This window comes from Echiichthys vipera (assembly GCF_963691815.1).
Source record: "Echiichthys vipera genome assembly, chromosome: 19".
NCBI lineage: Eukaryota > Metazoa > Chordata > Actinopteri > Perciformes > Trachinidae > Echiichthys > Echiichthys vipera.
This window is the reverse complement of record NC_139844.1, coordinates 12,332,193-12,350,311: the sequence shown is the minus strand read 5'-3', so window position 1 is coordinate 12,350,311 and position 18,119 is coordinate 12,332,193. Positions and strand designations below refer to the sequence as shown.

General features: G+C 39.7%; 2 protein-coding genes across 3 annotated transcripts; both read right to left on the bottom strand.

Annotated features, from left to right (window-relative positions):
- Positions 1-930: 930 nt before the first annotated feature.
- rsph3 (radial spoke head 3) lies at positions 931-5,115 on the bottom strand (the record flags this gene model as incomplete). The annotated part of the gene is made up of 8 exons (XM_083934593.1): positions 931-992; positions 1,471-1,557; positions 1,762-1,924; positions 2,681-2,884; positions 3,361-3,506; positions 3,596-3,737; positions 3,842-3,923; positions 5,006-5,115. 8 exons carry the CDS (start codon positions 5,113-5,115, stop codon positions 931-933), a joined length of 996 nt encoding a protein of 331 aa, XP_083790719.1.
- Positions 5,116-11,042: 5,927 nt separating this feature from the next.
- Positions 11,043-17,631, bottom strand: LOC310961476 (T-cell activation Rho GTPase-activating protein-like). 2 transcript variants are annotated; one of them, XM_083933552.1, is made up of 10 exons: positions 17,561-17,631; positions 17,059-17,143; positions 16,889-16,942; positions 16,460-16,517; positions 16,031-16,182; positions 15,539-15,700; positions 14,554-14,663; positions 14,010-14,196; positions 13,701-13,782; positions 11,043-12,904 (listed from the first exon to the last, which is right to left on the bottom strand). In XM_083933552.1, exons 2-10 carry the CDS (start codon positions 17,083-17,085, stop codon positions 11,778-11,780), a joined length of 1,959 nt encoding a protein of 652 aa, XP_083789678.1. In that variant the 5' UTR covers positions 17,086-17,143; positions 17,561-17,631; the 3' UTR covers positions 11,043-11,777. The 2 variants fall into 2 exon arrangements, with proteins under 2 accessions (XP_083789678.1, XP_083789677.1); XM_083933551.1 differs by having other exon boundaries at positions 17,529-17,625.
- Positions 17,632-18,119: the final 488 nt, after the last annotated feature.

Genomic DNA, 18,119 nt, shown 5'->3' with positions numbered 1-18,119 from the left:
TAACTTTTTCTCCAAAGCTGCAGCAGAAAACACTTAGGAACAAGACCATTTTTGAGTTAAGGGACTTCTGGTCTTCCTTTGGCAGCGTAGTGTAGATTGTAGATTTGCAATGCTAACTAAATCTTTTTATACCGCTTTGATTGGTTTTGCAGTGACTGACGTTTACACTGCTGTAAGTAGAAGATGACGCATTATACCTGTCTGTTGTGCGAATTCACAATGATCTGCTGGACAAAAGTAGCCTTAAGTAACTAATGGAAAGACATCTCCACCTGCTGATGAAGGTCACAACCTACTTTATGGATGAAAGCATCAGACAAAAAGCATTTTCTTGTATAACTGCTCTACAAGGTCAAAAAGTGGTTTTCCTTGAGGGTTTCAAGCTCAATAAAACCGACTTCAATCCAGAGTTACTTCTTTTGTGCAAAAAATTATATTTTGAGAAATATTTTGGCAAAAAACAAAGCTTCAAACACTGTTGAGGCCAACCTTCACAGAAAAGTTGCACAAAAGGCCCTTTTCACTGCAGACATTTAGAGCTGTCATAGTAGGAAACGAACTAAAAACACACAAACAATGGCTCTGAACCTGACAGCAAAGCAGCTAAATATTCGTTATTTAAACCTTTGCTTTTTCAAAAGTGTCAAAATGTCTGCTGTGGAAAAGGTGTGTTTCTTCATACTGTACAAAAAGAAATCCTTGATTTATAATAAACAACAAACTGTAAAAAGATAATACTAAGCCGCATTAGAATTTAGCACTCTGTCACAAATACCCTACTAATCATTAGAATCATAATACTAATTATAAGATGTAGATGTAGTATTATGTACTCAAAGAGACAGCTCTGGGTAGTTTAGTAATTTAAACATTGAACATTTTATTTTTGAGAATGCACTCGTGCCCTTGACCTTTCTCGCTGAATCATTATCAAAGTGTCTGCAGCTCTTTGAACGCCTCCATTCTCTTCAAGGTGACATCGTGGATGATATCTGAAGAGAGAGAACACGTTTTTTAACATTAATGACCTCCGTAATGTTTAAAAAAAAACACTAGATGGCACTCCAACAATGTCTACGGCCTGATGAGGTCATGGTCTATGACCCCTGCAGGAGGACTGAAATACCTTTGGTTGTCGGGGATAATAACATAACAACCTCTTACAACTTAGAAGACGGTCATGTTTGTACCTGAACAGTTTGATTTGTTTAGCAGGGAAGCTAAAAAAAATAGGTTAGTTGCTGTGGTACATTTCGACGCACAGCCTTTTACCCAATGACTAGTTGATACAAAATTGTTATTGTTAAATTGTTACGTTTCTGTCCCATCTATAATTGGGGTAGGTAGGATTTTTCTTATCCCTGCTTCTTTTTCCATTAAATAATGTGCCTAATGTTGTGACAGATTGGGATTTAAACACTGTTTGTGTACAACTGTGTGCTACACTGCAGTGATACTGTATTTCCTTACTGTCCAGCAGCTCTCTTGCTGTGTATCTCTTCTCCAAACTGGTGTTAACCTCAGCCATCAGCCATGGGAAGAAATTAGTCTCAATATCTGGAAAATAAGTGAACCACAAGCACGATAAAAGATGAAACACTCATACAAACTCTTTATCCTTCATCTATAACTACACACAGATTGGATTAAATGCTGCTGTGTGTCGTGGAGTGCATTGATGCCCTTGTGTGTCAGAAAGGTAGGAGGCTGCGTTTGAATGGAAGTTGATGCTGGAGAGCAATGCAGCAAAGGAAGGCTGACCTTTCTCTACGGGGTCGTAAAAGTAGCCTTGGCTTCTCAGTGAGGTGAAGACTGCAGGACAGAGGTCAGCCAGGTACTGCTGTGTGTACGCCCGTGCAGCAATCTTCTCTGCGGTCTCTTTTTCTTTCTTCAGCACCTCCTTCTGCTGGGCGATTCTACGCTCCTGAGGTCAGAAGAAACGATTTATAAATAAGCAGGAATAGTGAATCACAGTGTACACTGTTTATCAAAGCTGCTGTCTCAAACATTTAGTGTGTGGTTGTTCTTGCTTTGGAAGCACGAAGGACCAGATGCTTTTTAGTGCCAACAGGATATTTGCTTGAAAGAAAAAAAGAGCGTAGCACGTAACAACACAACAACAATTTCTTTTGATTATATTACTCCTAAATTATTATGACTATTTGTAAAAAGGCCAGTGATTTCATACTGATGCAGCTGTGCTGAGTTAAAGCAGAAAACAATACTTTCAAATCAGGTATTTCCTGCCACATGAAATATTTATGACTAAGTAAGCAAAAATGTCATTTGAAATTAGGACAAAAAGAATTATGAGTTATACATGAATACACATTTAACTCTCAAAAAAATAACTTATCTGCTTCATCTGGACTAAAAGTTTATACTGTAGTTTGATCAGATCTGACTAACAACGGACAATCCTCACTCTACTTTTACAAAATTGGAGTTGGTGCAGATGATGTGACCTTTATCCAACACAACTCTACACCAGCAAGAAGAGCACAGAGAAATCAGAGTCCTCTCTTGTGAAACAGTCTTTACTGTGGCCATGTAGGGTCACACTGCTTGTAGTAAGAATCTACATGTAAGGGACTAGCCCAGTCTCTCTCAATTTTCCAGTTCTGGGATAGACCTGTTCTTATATATTGATTTAAAAAAGGATTTTCTATCATTTACATACTTTCTCCTCACAGTGGCGCCTCTCCTGCTCCTGAAGCCGCTGCATTTCTGCCAGCTCATTGTTTCGGAGCTCTTTGAAGGCCCTCTGCTGGGCCCTCAGACAGGCAAGCTCCTCCTCCTCCATCACCTCCAGCAGAGACTGTTCTACCGTCTTACCCACCAGGACCTCCAGCACTGGCTGCACCTCCCTGTCAAAGTCAAACAACTGCAGAGGATACTAGTAATAAGTGATGGTGCATTTTAAAACATTAGGTTTAATATGATCAAACCTGCAAACATTGAACATGTTGTACATCATTAATATATGAAAATACTATTTAAAGTGGTATTGATGCGGTGCCCAGTGGTTAGAGGAGGCGCCCCATGTACAGAGGCTAAAAGTCCTCGCTGCAGCGGCCCAGGTTCGATGCTGCAAAGCTTTAACTGTCCTAAGAAATACAGCCATGAAAAGGCCAAAAAATAACTTTAAAGTGGTATCCATCTATTTATTATTACACTTCCAAGTTGGGGGACTCACAAGAAACTATGTAGCATTCAAGACAATAATAGCAGAGGCCGCCAACACATCCTGACTTTTAGTCCCAATAATTGGTAATAATACATCTAATACGTTTTCCTAGATTTACGTTAAGGCTATTTCGTGTGAAAAGTGTGGACAGATCTCGCCCTTGGATTACCTACCTCTCCCTCCTCTATCTGGGTTTCAACATCTTTGCCAGATTTGGCAGGTATGAAGAGCGGAGTTGCTGGTTTGTCCAGGAAATCATCAGTCTGGCACTCGATATCTGTAGCCTCTATAACATCACTCAACTCTTCGAGATAACGCTCTGAAGGTCAAGAGTATTACACAACAGCAGCCTGTTTAAAAAACTCATAATGAATGAATGTTTTGAAGAGTTCAAAAGAAAAGCCTTACCTGTTTGTACATCCGTGTGTTTTCTGCCCTGCAGGGCCTCAGGAGTTCTGGTTCTCAACTGCTCCACAGCTCGTTTTCGGGAAATGGCTCTCCTCCTGATCTCCTGTTGTCTTTGTATTTCAACAGAGTCTGGCAGAGCCGTCTGTCAAAGGTGGATGATGAAACACATTTTTAAAGATAAAAATAGCAGAAAGGATGCAAACCTACCAGGCTTCAGGCATACTAAAGTGGATGTTTCATACTTACAGTTGGTATGATGTGTTGGGCGTAAGTGTTTCCTCTGACAACACGACGGTCATACATAATGTTGCCATAATTACTTTGTGCCCTACATTGTCAAGGAGAAACACAGTGCAGTCCTGCAGTCAGCTCATTAGTAACAGACCTTGACACTTGTTTGCTTTGAAGGTGACATGCTTATCCATGTATAGCTGGTATTTGACAGCTGAATAAGGTGGCATTAGAGATGTTTTTCAGGGATTTTCAACACAATGGTTGACGTAGTACTGGGATTATATATCTAAAGGACTAACTTACTTAACTCTCAGAATAATTGTTTCTATATCAATTACTCATGTTACCTTGAATTCTTGTAGAAAAACATGTTTTTCTAGCATGCCTTACAGAGAAAATCTCTTTTCTGTTTCTCTGTGGACGCTTGAAAAAAAATATTTCTTCAAGAAATGAAGGTCACACAGGTGTTTACCTTTAAGTACAAAAGTGTTTTCAGCAAAAACTGGTTTCTTCCTTCCTCTGTGACAGTAAACTCAATATCTATGAGTTGTGAACAAAACAAAAGATTGGAGTATTTGAGAAACACTGATCAACATATGGTTCACCATTTTCTGAACCAAACTAATTCATTACAGAAGCTAATTGGCAGATTAATTGATGATGAAAATAATCATTAGTTGCAGCCCCGAAATATATAAAATATATATATATATGTATTTATTATATGGTATTTTAACGTTGGAACTGGTACTCAGTGTGGGAATTGTTGGGTCTATGTTTATCATAAATAAGTCACAGAGTGTGGTCTTTACCTACTCTGAAACGTGTCCTGAGATAACTTTTGTTATGATTTGGCACTGTAACTAAAAATGAATTGAGTTAACTGGTTGGGGTTAAATCCATTTTAACGGACTTAGCAATAAAACGTTACTGATGAGTAGTATGATATAGCTGTGCATCTTATTACGTAGCGTTAAGTAACTTGTAAATGGCAATTTAAGTGTCAATTAAGTGTCAAATATAGAGGAGTAAAAAGTACAATATTTGCCTCTGAACTGCTGCTATACTGTGAGTGTGAGTAAATACTGTGACGTGGGCTAGCTATGGTAAGTGGTAGGTCTATCTGCACTCAAGGTTGCACTGCAGCAACGATAACGACCATATTAACGGACTCACTGCTCAGGCGGAGGCTCTCGGTATTTGCTGCGGTTCTCAACAGGTCTGGGGCGACTGGAGAAGGTGTAGCTGCCGTTTGGATTTCTCTGGCTGTGTGAAACAAAAGCCATTTTTACCGTTGTTGAGTAATGGTTGGCGGGCAGGTTGCTAACACAAGCAGCAGGAGAGCAGGCAAAGAACTGTTGTAGCAACCGTCTCCAAGGAAGCGTCATATGACGGTCGTTGCGTCACTTCTTTTAAAACGACGGTTTGAAAAAAGGAGCTTTATTTTTTTATTTTTTTTTATTTTAAGAGCTTATTATAGTATGAAAAACGTTTTTTTAAATGCCTTATTTATATATCCTTTAAAAAAATAAACAATGGTCCTCGATAACAAATAATAACACATTTGAAAAAAAATAAAAAATAAATAAAAACTATATCATCACTTATGCAATCATTCAATTAAACCAGAAGTCAATGATTTAATTTTAGACCCCTAACATACACCTATATTTAATATTACATTACATTTACATTTCAATGTACAAATTGATACATTTCACTGGGATAGTACAGTATGTTCTATGGTTTCATGTGAGAAAGTAATTAACTGATTGATTGATTGATTGATAGCACTAATAACACTACTAATAAACTATTTACCAATTTTAACTCAAACAAAAAGGGCTGTTTAGTACAGTAGCTGTTCTGGAGCTTTCCATTATGTTATAGCCTTCTTGCCTGGTATCCCACAGAATTATCAACATTCAACAATCTGTTCAATCATCATCTGTGTGGGCGGATTTGAAGGTCTGGACCCAGGAAAACCATTATTTTCAACTGATGGAGTTTGCCCTAGTATGGAAATGTAGATGTGTATTACAGTTTTGCTATCCCCAAAGCAATTTCAGTCAAGGGCCACTGGACTTGGTTATTTGTCTAGGAAGACGTTTCACCTCTCATCCAAGAGGCTCAGGCCTGGCCCACTCCTTTGATTTCAACAATGTCCACATCCAGTCCCAGCGTGGTCAGATGTGTACATGAACTGATGAAGCCTCTTGGATGAGAGGTGAAACGTCTTCCTTGACAAATAACCAAGTCCAATTGCTTTTGACCAAAACTGCTTTGGGGATAACGATGACCTGGACAAATGAGAACATTCACAGGCTACATTTTTTCTGAACAAGAGGACACCTCATTCATGATGGCTTGAGGATTTAAAAGGATCCCTTCTAACCTTGGAATTGTTTGTACATTCAAATGTTATATGGACCTTGTGCTGTTAATCTAAATTCTTCTAATTCTTCTAATTCTAAATTTAAATATCATATAAACTTTTCCTTACCTCTAGTAGCATTTCCTTCAACACAATTTAGTGGTTCAGTGAGTATTTAACATGCTGTCATAAGGTGACAAATAAAGTAAATCTTGAAATTCACTCATTTACAAGTTGCTGGTTTTGTTTTTGTACATTTTCTCCCGATATTACAAAGGTAATCACAAAGATGGAAGTAACATTATCAGTGAGTTACAGTGCAGGCTCAACATCTGTTAACTCTTTCTTTTCTGTGTACTCAGCAAACAAAACTGTGCACAAGAAAACATTTGTTTTGCTCACAGGCGACACTGAAGTGTGGTTGGCACGAGGCATTTAGAAAAGGAAGGCAGAAACTCTACTGAAGGTGACGTTAACCACAGAAAGCTTCTTCAGTTCTACGAAAACTCTGAAAGTGTTGCAGAAAAATAGGGCACTGCAACCTAATATGAAAAACTGTATTTGTGAGTACAAAGGTGAGGGCTGTGCAGTCAGAGTGACGACTGAACTTCCACTTTGATTTTGCATATCAGAGATTTCATGGCAAAGATGTTAGTGATGTCTTTGCATGTTTGGTTTGCAGACCACACACAGTGTCAGTGTGGTATTTAAACACTGACTGTTTAAAATATAGAAATATGCTACCACTAATACCACAGTACCAATACTACTACTATTACAACCACTGTACCACAGGTTGGTACCACTACAACTACTACTACTATATCTGCTATTACTACTGACAATACATGAAAACTTCAGGTACTTAAAGGCGCTGTACCCGACATTCTGAACAGTATTGCAGCAGCAAATAACTATTATGTAAGTAAAGGAATAGTGGAGTAATGACGTCCTGAGTACAGAATGATGTCTGTGTGTGTGTGTGTGTGTGTGTGTGTGTGTGTGTGTGTGTGTGTGTGTGTGTGTGTGTGTGTGTGTGTGTGTGTGTGTGTGTGTGTGTGTGTGTGTGTGTGTGTGTGTGTGTGTGTGTGTGTGTGTGTGTTGTAATCTGAGTTGCAGAAATGTCAGTGCAAAAAAACATGGTTATTTCCCATATTGGGGTGACAGCCATGTGGATTCATCCTCTGCCCACTTTTTTTTTCTATTTCACGGAAAGCTCCTTTAATTTACAACAGAAACACCCAAATACACTGCTTCTACTACTATTATTATTACTATTATATATTACTGCTACTTAATACTACTAGCATAAGTGCTCCTACTACTACTAATAACATTATATTGTTTTGCATATTTTATATCTTATAAACGGTGACTAACCAAACAAAGCATCATTACATTCATTCCCATAAAAAAATATACTGTTGTCACAACACAAACTGCCAAAAAATGCCGCTGCTGGAGAAGAAGAGCATGTTGCAACTACGTCATGTGTTTTTAATTATTTTTCAAAAGGAATAATGAAGGTCTGTTCAGATGAGCGCAGAGGTCTGCCCTCGTGTTTTATTGTTTACGCTTCAGCTGTCACAAATCATTAAGCATTATTAAAGGGTAAAGTGTTCAGCTTGTCACTGTTAGCCTCTTCTCATTAGTGTTGAATGTAAGCCACGAGATTATGCAACCAACAGGTCACACATTCCCTTTTCAGTGCAGTAAATGTTCTCACAACATCATCGTTTCTATTCCAGACTATAGCCTTGGTTCACTTTTACTAATCCACAAACTTACTATAATTGTGGCATTCTTAATCAAACACAGTGGAACTGTCTGAAGTAACTCAAGCAATCAGGAAACAAGATGCTTATTAAAGTGAAGAGCGTCAAGTGGGAAAAGGATCTATTAGTAAAACAGTACACCTAATAAGCAGTCAGTAGTAGAAAAGGTGGTAATGGAATAATACAATGTTAATGGGGTGGACACAATAACAGGGACAATTTAATACTAACCAATGAAGTTAAATAACTAATACTTAGATAATGCTCATCTTTTATTGAGACTGTTAATTCAAGTCTGTGAGATGTTCAAGTGTAGTGAGAATGAATGTATACAGCCTAAAAGGTATATCAGCAGACACTCTTCAGGGCAAAATAGTACCTCAACCACCATTTCATGTTTTTCGGATGAAAAATTTAAAAAATGAGTTAGGATTCTGCTTAAAGACGCTTACAGCAAAGGTGAGGGACTTGATTCACATGACTTACCTGGAGAGTCAGACTAGTGTGTATCCATCACCGAGGCTTGACTTAGACTAGACACAGATAACTAGAAAATTATTTGTTTTGTATTGAGAATTTAGCTTTTGATTGGGTACTTTGATGTAATGCATGCAAACCTGGCAACCACAGAATGCAGCGGATGAGCAGAGGCCAAAGTGTAGGCAGGCTGCAACAGTTTTAACTCAACTTTTCATGACCACTGTCTTTAAACTGATTAACTGATTAGATCATCAGAATTTTATATGACATAACTTGTGACATGCATGACTTATATCAGGGACCTGACTTGTTTGATTCTCACGAAAGTAACTTACTCGTGAGTTGCGCATGTGCGACTTACTCCCCCCTGTTGCTTATGAACATACCTCATAAGATAATAAATCACAAAGTATGTGTTGTAAAGATGGTTTAGGTCATTAACAATGAAGCAAAGATCACACATATAGAGATCATTTTATCATGAATTTTAATAATAGTTGATTTTAATCATTAGTAGGAAGTACCGGGGAAGCAGCATTTATTGTGGTCTTTAATGCCAATATAAGTTGCATGCTGAAATACCAAAACCCAAGGAAAACATAAAAGAAGAAACGGTCATTGGTGCCAAGGGGTAAAGTATTCAACATGTATTTGAATGTAATATAGCATATTTGCTATTGATAACGAACCAACCATCAAACTGTTTATGATATTTAATAATATATAATATTCTATCTATCTTGGACCGAACAGGAGCTTGAGCTGAGTTATATGCAGCTACAGCAGTAGAGCCACCATCTGTTTTCAGACCACTAACAAGGAAACAAGATATGCACATTTAGATTAAAAACGTCAACATCACATAATGTGTTTTTTTTTATTTTGTTTAAAGCATTTTCAGTCAAAGGTTAAACAGCAAAAATATATGATGAGTTAGTGAGACTGGCCATGGCCGCCCCATTAACTTCAATAGAGCTGGCACAAATGCAAAATTCTAATGTGATGTTCTTTCACTCATTTTTTCTTCTGCAAACCATAAAAAGAAAATGTTAAGGAACATGAGTCATCAGCTCTTTGTTATGTATCTGTGAGGTCGCTTCCGCCTAAACAAAGTGGTTGCGGTGCGGATAATTTCCAAAACCTCAACTTAAACACTGACAGAAACTGTTTAATTGGATTTCTTTTAATTATCGAAGCTCCAAAAAAGTCTCATAAGATGAGATAAAAATATGAATTTACATCCATATATTTGCAGTATGCACTGAATTGCTTTTACTGCAGATACACCTTCACATGTTAATGCTGCTATTTAGCTGTTTGTTTTTGCTGACCATTCTGTAGAGCTTAAAGTGCACATTGAAAAGGCAGAGTTGGGGCTACACGGTGTTGTAGTGGTTAGCACTGTCACAGCGAGAAGGTTCCAGGTTCGCATATCAGGCCTTTCTGTGTGGAGTTTGCATGTTCTCCGCGTGTCTGCGTGGGTTTTCTCCTGGTACTCAGGTTTCCTCCCACAATCCAAAGTCATGCACGTGTTAGGTTAATTGATTACTCTAAGAATTGTCCTTTGGTGTGAATGGCTGTCCGTCTCTATTCCTCTCTATGTGCCCTGCGATAGACTGGCGTCCTGTCCAGGGTGTACCCCGCCTCACGCGCGATGTCAGCTGGGATCGGCTCCAGCCCCCCGCGACCCCGACTCCGGGATAAGCGGTTGAAGATGAATGAATGATGCAGAGAGTGAGAAGTGATGAAAGTAGTACTGTACCAAGATAACACAACTGCACACACCTGTGATTAACTAGTAACTTTATAAAGCTTGATGAGACACTTGGAAGTAGAGGCTTGTGTAAAGCTCTCTGGTTGTTTTTGAGGCATGTTGTGGCGTTGTACTGCATCAAGTTTAAGATCTTCCTGTTTTTGTTCCCCCTGCACATAGAAATACTGTTAAACAAATGCCTCTTTGATTCATGTTTAATAAACATTATGTGCCTCAAAAAATCCTGCAGGTCCACTGTAATGCATCTCTAATTATAGTGGCAGTTCTTGCTTTGCCCTAAATACTTATGTACGATGAGCATTATCAGAATGCAGCATTCTTTATCTTAAATGTCACCGAATGTTGCTAAGTCAGACTCAGTTTTAATCTAGTTGCAACGTTCTGATGAGTTTGTAGTTGTAGAGGAAGGAAACGATGTGTTAAAACACTTTAGAAAGGAAGGAAGAGAGGGGGCATCAGCTCATTATGCAGACACAGACAAGAACAGCAATTCAGAGAAAAACCAAATCCGCCCATGTGACCACGTCTGGTTTCCTTCTGTTTTAGCATATGCCCCAGAACATGCCGTTCTCTCAATGAGGTCTGTTAGAGTCTGTTATGTAACACATCTAGCAAAGAGAAGTTGTACCAAACAAGTCACTGTCTTCCATCTTCTCATTAATTCTGCCACTAATGAACTGCCTGGGGAGCAACTCAGGTCTACAGCATCCATTTGTAACATGAGCTTTCTAAAACGTCTCATATAGAAACAGAGACAGAAGACACTTTTTAAATTTGTTATTTGCTTTTATTGTGTTATTTCTCTTCCACTTTCCCTAAAACCATTCATGGTGCAATTGCATGACTCTGGAATAACTCACACACATATATATTTACCTCATTATATTTACATTTTACACACAAATAAACAAAGCATAGTCTAAGTCAATAAAAGTGCTTTAGTGTAGTGAAAGAAAAAGACTATGCAAGGTGAAGACGATTTAGAAAAGCAGGGGGAAAACAACGTTGTGTCTAACGTGCTGTACTGCACATATCACACACAAAAAAGAGTTCAAACAAAACATAGAAAATTCATAGCATATTTCATACACTGTGAACTGTGCATTCATAGCTTAATTGTGATAGACTATCTATCATAATAACTGCGTAACTTTTAAATGTTGTACTCTAAACAGTACTACTGAGAAAGTGCAACCACAGAGGCAGCACATAGCTGATGTTCATCCAAAGTGAAACAGTGAAAAGTGAACAGATTCATGTACACATACAAGCATCTTTCTAACAAAGAGCTGCTCAGTGGGCAGAGCCTCAAAAACACAGTTTACCAATCAAACAACAATGAAACTGAAATGAGTAAGTGATGAAGTAGCCGCTAGTCAGCCTGATCAACTCTCTAAGATCACAAATGCCGTGTCTTGGAATGAATGAAACTGAAAGAAGTTATCCAACTTGCAGTTTAAAAACTGGTTCTTTGGATTTGCCCGCTGATTTGTAACCCCAACAAATGTTTGTATGTAAAATCTGATCTGTGAAACAACTGCAAAGTCAAACATAAGACTCCTTGGCATAAGAAACTTCCTCAAACACAGGCTGGCTACATCTCCGTGACACAACCTCGCGATGACCTGCAGACACGGACTCGGACATAGCTCTCTGGCGGAAAGGTTGCCGATGCTCTACAACGTTGACTTTGTCCTGTGCTGCTCGAGCACAACAGTCTTTGTAGGTCGGTGGGAATTCATAATTTACAGAGGATGGACGGGACCTTCTCTCCACCGTGGCATCGTGTACAGTCATTGAGCTGTACTGAGGAGGAAGGCCGGTGTCCTGCACCGCCTGCCTGTATGATGGAGGCCTGCAGGGGAGCTTGCTGTCCACATGCTTAAACACTTCAATGGCCGACAGAGGACGAGGTTTGTGCAGAAGCTCAGCTGGTGGGTCTACTTCACTTTGAGAGTCCTCCTGGAGAGTTTCACAAGGGAATGAGTTTTCCTTCTGGGAGTCTTTCTTCATGCTGCTCCTGCTGAAGGCTCCTAAGCTCCTGGTCCTCATAAGGACTTTACTGGTGACTCTCATGGACTGCGAACGCCTCTTCTCATCTGAAATTGGTTTTGCACTTTCCTGCTGAGCCTTTGAAGGCTGCTTGATGGCGTTTGCTCTCCTGAGGCAGGCTGGTGAGCCCACAGGGGAGCTGGTGAAAACAGAGCCTTCAGACTGATTAGAGGCAGTGCTCTCAAGGGAAGAGCACGAACAGTTACCTGCCATGTAGGGCAGTGGATCCATGTTGGTGCTGCTGCTAAGTTTTGGAAAAGACAACACTGGCCTCACTTCGGATTGTCGTCTGAGCAAGAAGGAGTCGTCTGAGATCTGCTTTTTCAGAGGCTGCTCCTCAAAGTCCCTGCTCTCCACCGAGCAGTCGTCATGGCTCCTTGAGTGACTGCACAGGCTCTCGAGATCAGCCTGGTGGAGGATAATGGGCTCAGAGCAGCGGCGGCTGAAAGCTGGCTTTGTGTTGAACATAGTATCAGCTGGCCAAGAGGAGGTGCTGGGACTGAGAGAGGAAGATGATCCACTCTCTCCATGAAGGGAGCCGGTGCTCTCTCCTGCCTCCCCGTCTCCATCCGGGTCCGTGCTGTCATACGCAGAGTCGTGATGCTGGGAGCACAGTGAGTCTGTAGAGTGAGAAAAGGAAGACATGGTTAGGAGCTTTCAGTTTTACAATAGTTATTCACGTTTACTTTTGTTGTACAAATACCAAATCAATTTAACTTGAGTTAGGGACTGTACAAAAATGATTACAGTGAAGATAGGGTAAGAAAATGAGCTGGGTTATGTATTTATTAATGCAATTATGCGTTTTGATAGAGCCAGGAAGGGTCTTCAGTGGCCCCATGCTCCAGATTTATATTTTATTCATCCAATCTATTTCTTCCAGAAATTAAATGCATTGTATATGTTCGTGTTAAATGTATTTATGAAAGGACAGTGAACATTAATTAACATGAGCACTTATTAACATGAGTCCAACAAGTAAATGTGCCATACAGGCTTATTTTCACCTGCAGTCCTTGGCAGGTTGATAGCATTCAAAGAAAATATGCAAGAACACATAAAACACAAACGTGCACAAAGTGTGTAATCAGAAAAACAATTAACCTTTAGCATGTTGAGCACAACAAAACCTGTAATGTGTGAAGCAAAACAGGATGCACCATTTATGTTTACTATCATTTTGTCAATTCTACTCCTGATGTGCCATAAAATGTATTGTTCCCTAAATATATCAAAAGTGAAAATCCAGATCGAGTTGATCCAGGACGATGTTGCGAAAGTCAAGGGGATGGTACAAATAGGAACGCTAGTTTTGTTCCTTTAAAAGGTCAAACAGAAGCTTCCCCACCCCAATAATTTATGTACAGTGCCTTAAATGGAGATAATAACAGAGATTTGAGTGCTGTGTAAATGTACCTGCATCAGTATCCAGCAGATTTGGGATATTATCTCCAAGTATTTCACAGTGCTCAATCAGGAACTGAGTTAGCTCTGTGACCTGCAACAGATCAGAAACGGTAAATCAACAATTCAAAATTAGATAAACAATTCAGGAAATCAAAGTTGATACAGTCCAGAAGAGAGTGGGTTTTTTAGCACTTAAATAAACAATCATCTAGCAAAAAGTCTGTGCAAGTCATTACGAAACCTTTTGAGGTTTTTCTGCTATGAGAAACCACAAAGCTTCAAAGCACCAAAAGTGAGAAAGTATGTTCATCTCTGTACCTTCTTCATCTTCTCCTTCTGCTCATCCAGCGGGGTGCCGTCCAGCTGCAGCAGCGTGGGGGCGATACACACCGCCAGGTTGTAGGCGTCCATCTTGTTGGTGTCAGCGTTCTCAAGGATGTGATGGAGGACACAGACTAGATGCTGCAGGAGGAGCTTGTTGGGTCCTGGGAGGTCGTCTACCACCCTGTCAGCATGAAGTAAAAGGGGGAAGGAAGAAAAAAGAGAGAACAGGAAGAAGACATTAGTTTGGCGCTTTTTTTTGATTATTTAAACTCTCTTCCTCTTTTAAACTGAAGACAGACTAAAAAAGAGAAGTGATTTGTGTTCAGCTACAGGCGAAACCCATTGGGAATGTTCTGCAAAACTCCACTCAAAATACCCGTCTGTTTACTGTTGACCACCTAAGCAGTCATGAAAACACCAACAGATTCCTTCATATAATGTGTGTACTGTATAAATGTCCTATATAAATACACGCAGAGGGTCACAGCTGAAGGGTAGTGTTGCAGTCTAGAATCATTAGCAGGTATTGATTGCTTACTTTCTAATTTCCAGAGCTCTCTGCTGGGTTTCTTCATTGTCTAGGGCCGCCATCCACTTGTCATAAAGTTCAGACACCAGCAGGCTGCCAGGAAGTTCCTTCAGAAAACTCTGCAACAAACAAGAGAGGGCCGGGGATGAGACACTTGGAAATAGAAATGGTCTGGTGTGTCATTCAAACTAAACTGGTGCTTGTCTTTAGGATTGGCTTTGGGTGAAAACAACTTTAAAGTATCAAGAAAGGGCATCATTTTGTACACAATGACTTAAATATATTTCATATATTATGTTACAGAAAATCAAATATTATAAAACCACCATTAGTAGTAGTAGTGGTGGTGGTGGCACAGTTGTGGAGGGTAACTAAATGCTGTACTTAAGTACAATATTAAGGTTTTTTTTCTTGAGTATTTCCATTGTTCTCCACTCAATTCCAGAGGCAAATATTGTCCTTTTTATTCCACTACATTTATATGACAGCTTTAGTTACTTTGCAGATGCAGATTATTGATATAAAATATGATCAACAAATAAATTATGATGTATAATTAACGTCTAAGCTAGCCAGAAAAGTAGTTAAAGCTGACCCCGCATTTACCAGACGCAATATTAAAGTGATGCTTACACATAAATGCATAATTAGTGATGGAAATTATGGGTCTCATTATTTTTTTTTGTGGGGTGGGGTTCAGTGTTTATCTGCAAATATTTATCGGGCATTGTGCAAGCCAGCTGTCTGTCATGCATGATGGATAAAAAGTGTTTTTGGTGTGTTTTCACTGTCACAGCCACTAATACTAATGTATTTGAATGGAGGACTTTTACTTGTGTCACAGTATTTCCACAGGATGGCACTTTTCCCACCATTGCGGTAGTAGTGGTGATGGTAAAGGACACATAGTCGGAGCATCAGACCATATAGTAGATTCATTATTTCTATTGCAGTAGTGGTTATATATAGAAATAATATTAATAAGGGAACGTACTTTGAGCAGCCCGACAAGCAGGAAGACCGGCTGGCCCTCCATGTCCACCTCCAGGCCGCTGTTGAGCTGCTCTCTGATGTCCCGCATGTTCTTGTTGTTGCACGGTTTCCGAAACACTCCTTCTGTGGACGGCCCTCTCTTCCTCAGCAACACCAGCACCTCCTGGTGAGACGAGGGAGGAGGAGGAGAGAGGTGAGATTATCATAGAAAAAAAACAGACGCAAGCTGTGTGTGGGAACATGGTTTCCTGTCCTCATTAAAAACAACCTGAGAAATGTCAAAGGTCAGCTACTGTAGGTAGGTTCTTGTTTATTATTCACATGTTGTCTTATATTATATGTAGCCTTAAATTGTTATATTGCTTGAAACAAGAGGGAAATAACTGACAATTTGCTCCAGAGAAAAGCAATTTAGTCTCTTCGTGAAGAAGAGAAACTTGACCAGCAAGAGGAAGTGATGAGATCTGAAATTTAAGGTAGAAAGTCGACTTACTGTCATCGGTTTGGGAAGTGAGCATTCATCTGGGCATATCTTGCAGAGGGGCTGTCCAAACAGCTGAGTCTTGGTGTCGGTATCTGATCGGCACGCTTTGTTGACGAAACTAGAGCCCTTTCTGAGCCTCCGAACCAGGTTCCACTTGGTTTCTGATGGAAGCAGAAAGGTTTCCGTCAACATTTTACATTACACCTACAGTTAGGAGATTAACTAACGCTTCCATTCACGACAATTTAGAAAGTAGCGCAACACAGCAACAAACCTCACATGCACAAGGTCTCAAGTCAAAGTGCCAACAACCTGTTCTCTACTTGTTAGATTTCCCTTTTCTGTGTCTGTGGTTATTCTCTGTGGTCTCATCTCTACACAGGATGGCACAATTTATGAGCTCCTCCCTCCAACAAAACTGCCACTTTTTAAACTCACCAATGGTTTGCTTGTCCTCCTGGTTACTCAACTGCTTTGACAAGACCTTTGCGTTGCCCTGGCAACAAAAGTAAAGAAAAGAGTAATGTGGTGATGAGTATGCAAGAGGAACATGAGCATGCAAGAGGACGGAAGCACCAGACACCCTCCCCAGCCACGCCGTCTAACACATGAATGAGTTAGAGTGAAATATTTACGTCAAAAGACACTAATACGAGCCAATAATCCGATACCAATCTTTTTTTCATTTGCTTTGAAAGTGTGATCAGCTGTTTTTGCAGCTACAGTAAATGCATTTCAGAAACTTATATTATAACTTATGCATCCAGTAAATCCATTTAATGTTGTGTCCTTTCAGCATTAGTGGAAAGGCGCTTGAGGAGAAGAAGAAGAAGAAGCCAGTGAAAGTTTTTTTTTTACAGTACTTACATCGAGTGGAAACTCAATTAATTGTTCCATGCCACCTCCTGTTAGAGTTTTAGTCTAAAAGATAGTGGAAAAAAGAGAGATGGGACAGAGAGTGATTATTTAGTAAATGCCTTTTTTTTAAAAATACATGTATTTTGGTTTCTGGGCAGAGTGGGCAGTGAGAGACGTACTGTGATGCTGCCACTCAAAACCTTCATTAGGGCGTCTGGAGGGGAAGAAGCAAAACCAGCTCTCACTTTTGCCTCTTTAATTTTTCTGTGATGAAGAAAAGATACTCGTAAATTTACACTTTCTGCCTGAGTATTCACACTTTTTTGATATTTACATACAAAATGTCAACAGTGGGTCAATATAATGCCGTTATATACTTCTTTATCTGTTCATTTTTTAGCATTAGCAACAAAATGAACAATGTTCTTTATTATTTGAAGATGTTATCTTGCTGTAATCCATACCACATTATCTAAAATATTGATTATTAAAGCATTATTCTTCAAACTTCAATTTAAACGGACTGCTTTAGCTGATAATTATACTCCCTGCAGCAATACTATAGATGAAAATGGATTTACAATGTAACTCGAGTACTTCCCAACTCTTATTATCTCTTACATGTAGAGTATTTAATGCCTAATCTTACCTGAGAAGAGTATCTAACCAGCGTTCTTTTACCTCAGGCGAGCTGTGGGCAAAATAACAGCATGGTATGAGTTACTAATCCACAGAGAGACTCGAACAGGCCAGCAGAAACAGTGGGAGGAATGAGACAAAGTGCGCACCCACGGCCTCTTTTAACAACTCTGTTGGAAATTGTAACTCAGTCATGGGAACAGGAAGCAGCGTCACGGCGGCCCCCAACCAGACACCTTCCACTTCCTCTTCGACTAGGTATGTTGCTGCGGCTCCACCAGTGGAAACATGACGACGAAACAGATACGTGTGTCCACATGTGCACCTGACGGGCTTCACCTTTTCATAACCTGTTTTTCGCCGTGGCCTCATTAATGCCAGGCAGCTTGCAGGATCATACTGTATCTCTGTTCAACAAGTGGGCATATGGTTTCTCGTCCATGATCATCTCCATGTGAGTGAAAAGGAAACCTTCAAACAGTGAATCATTAGGCTACCAGAGACAAACCATCATACTCAGAAAAATAAACGGTGTCTCAATTCAAATCCCACTTGGGGATTCATCAACTTCTTGGTATACGAGTCAAAAACGAAAAGGTTT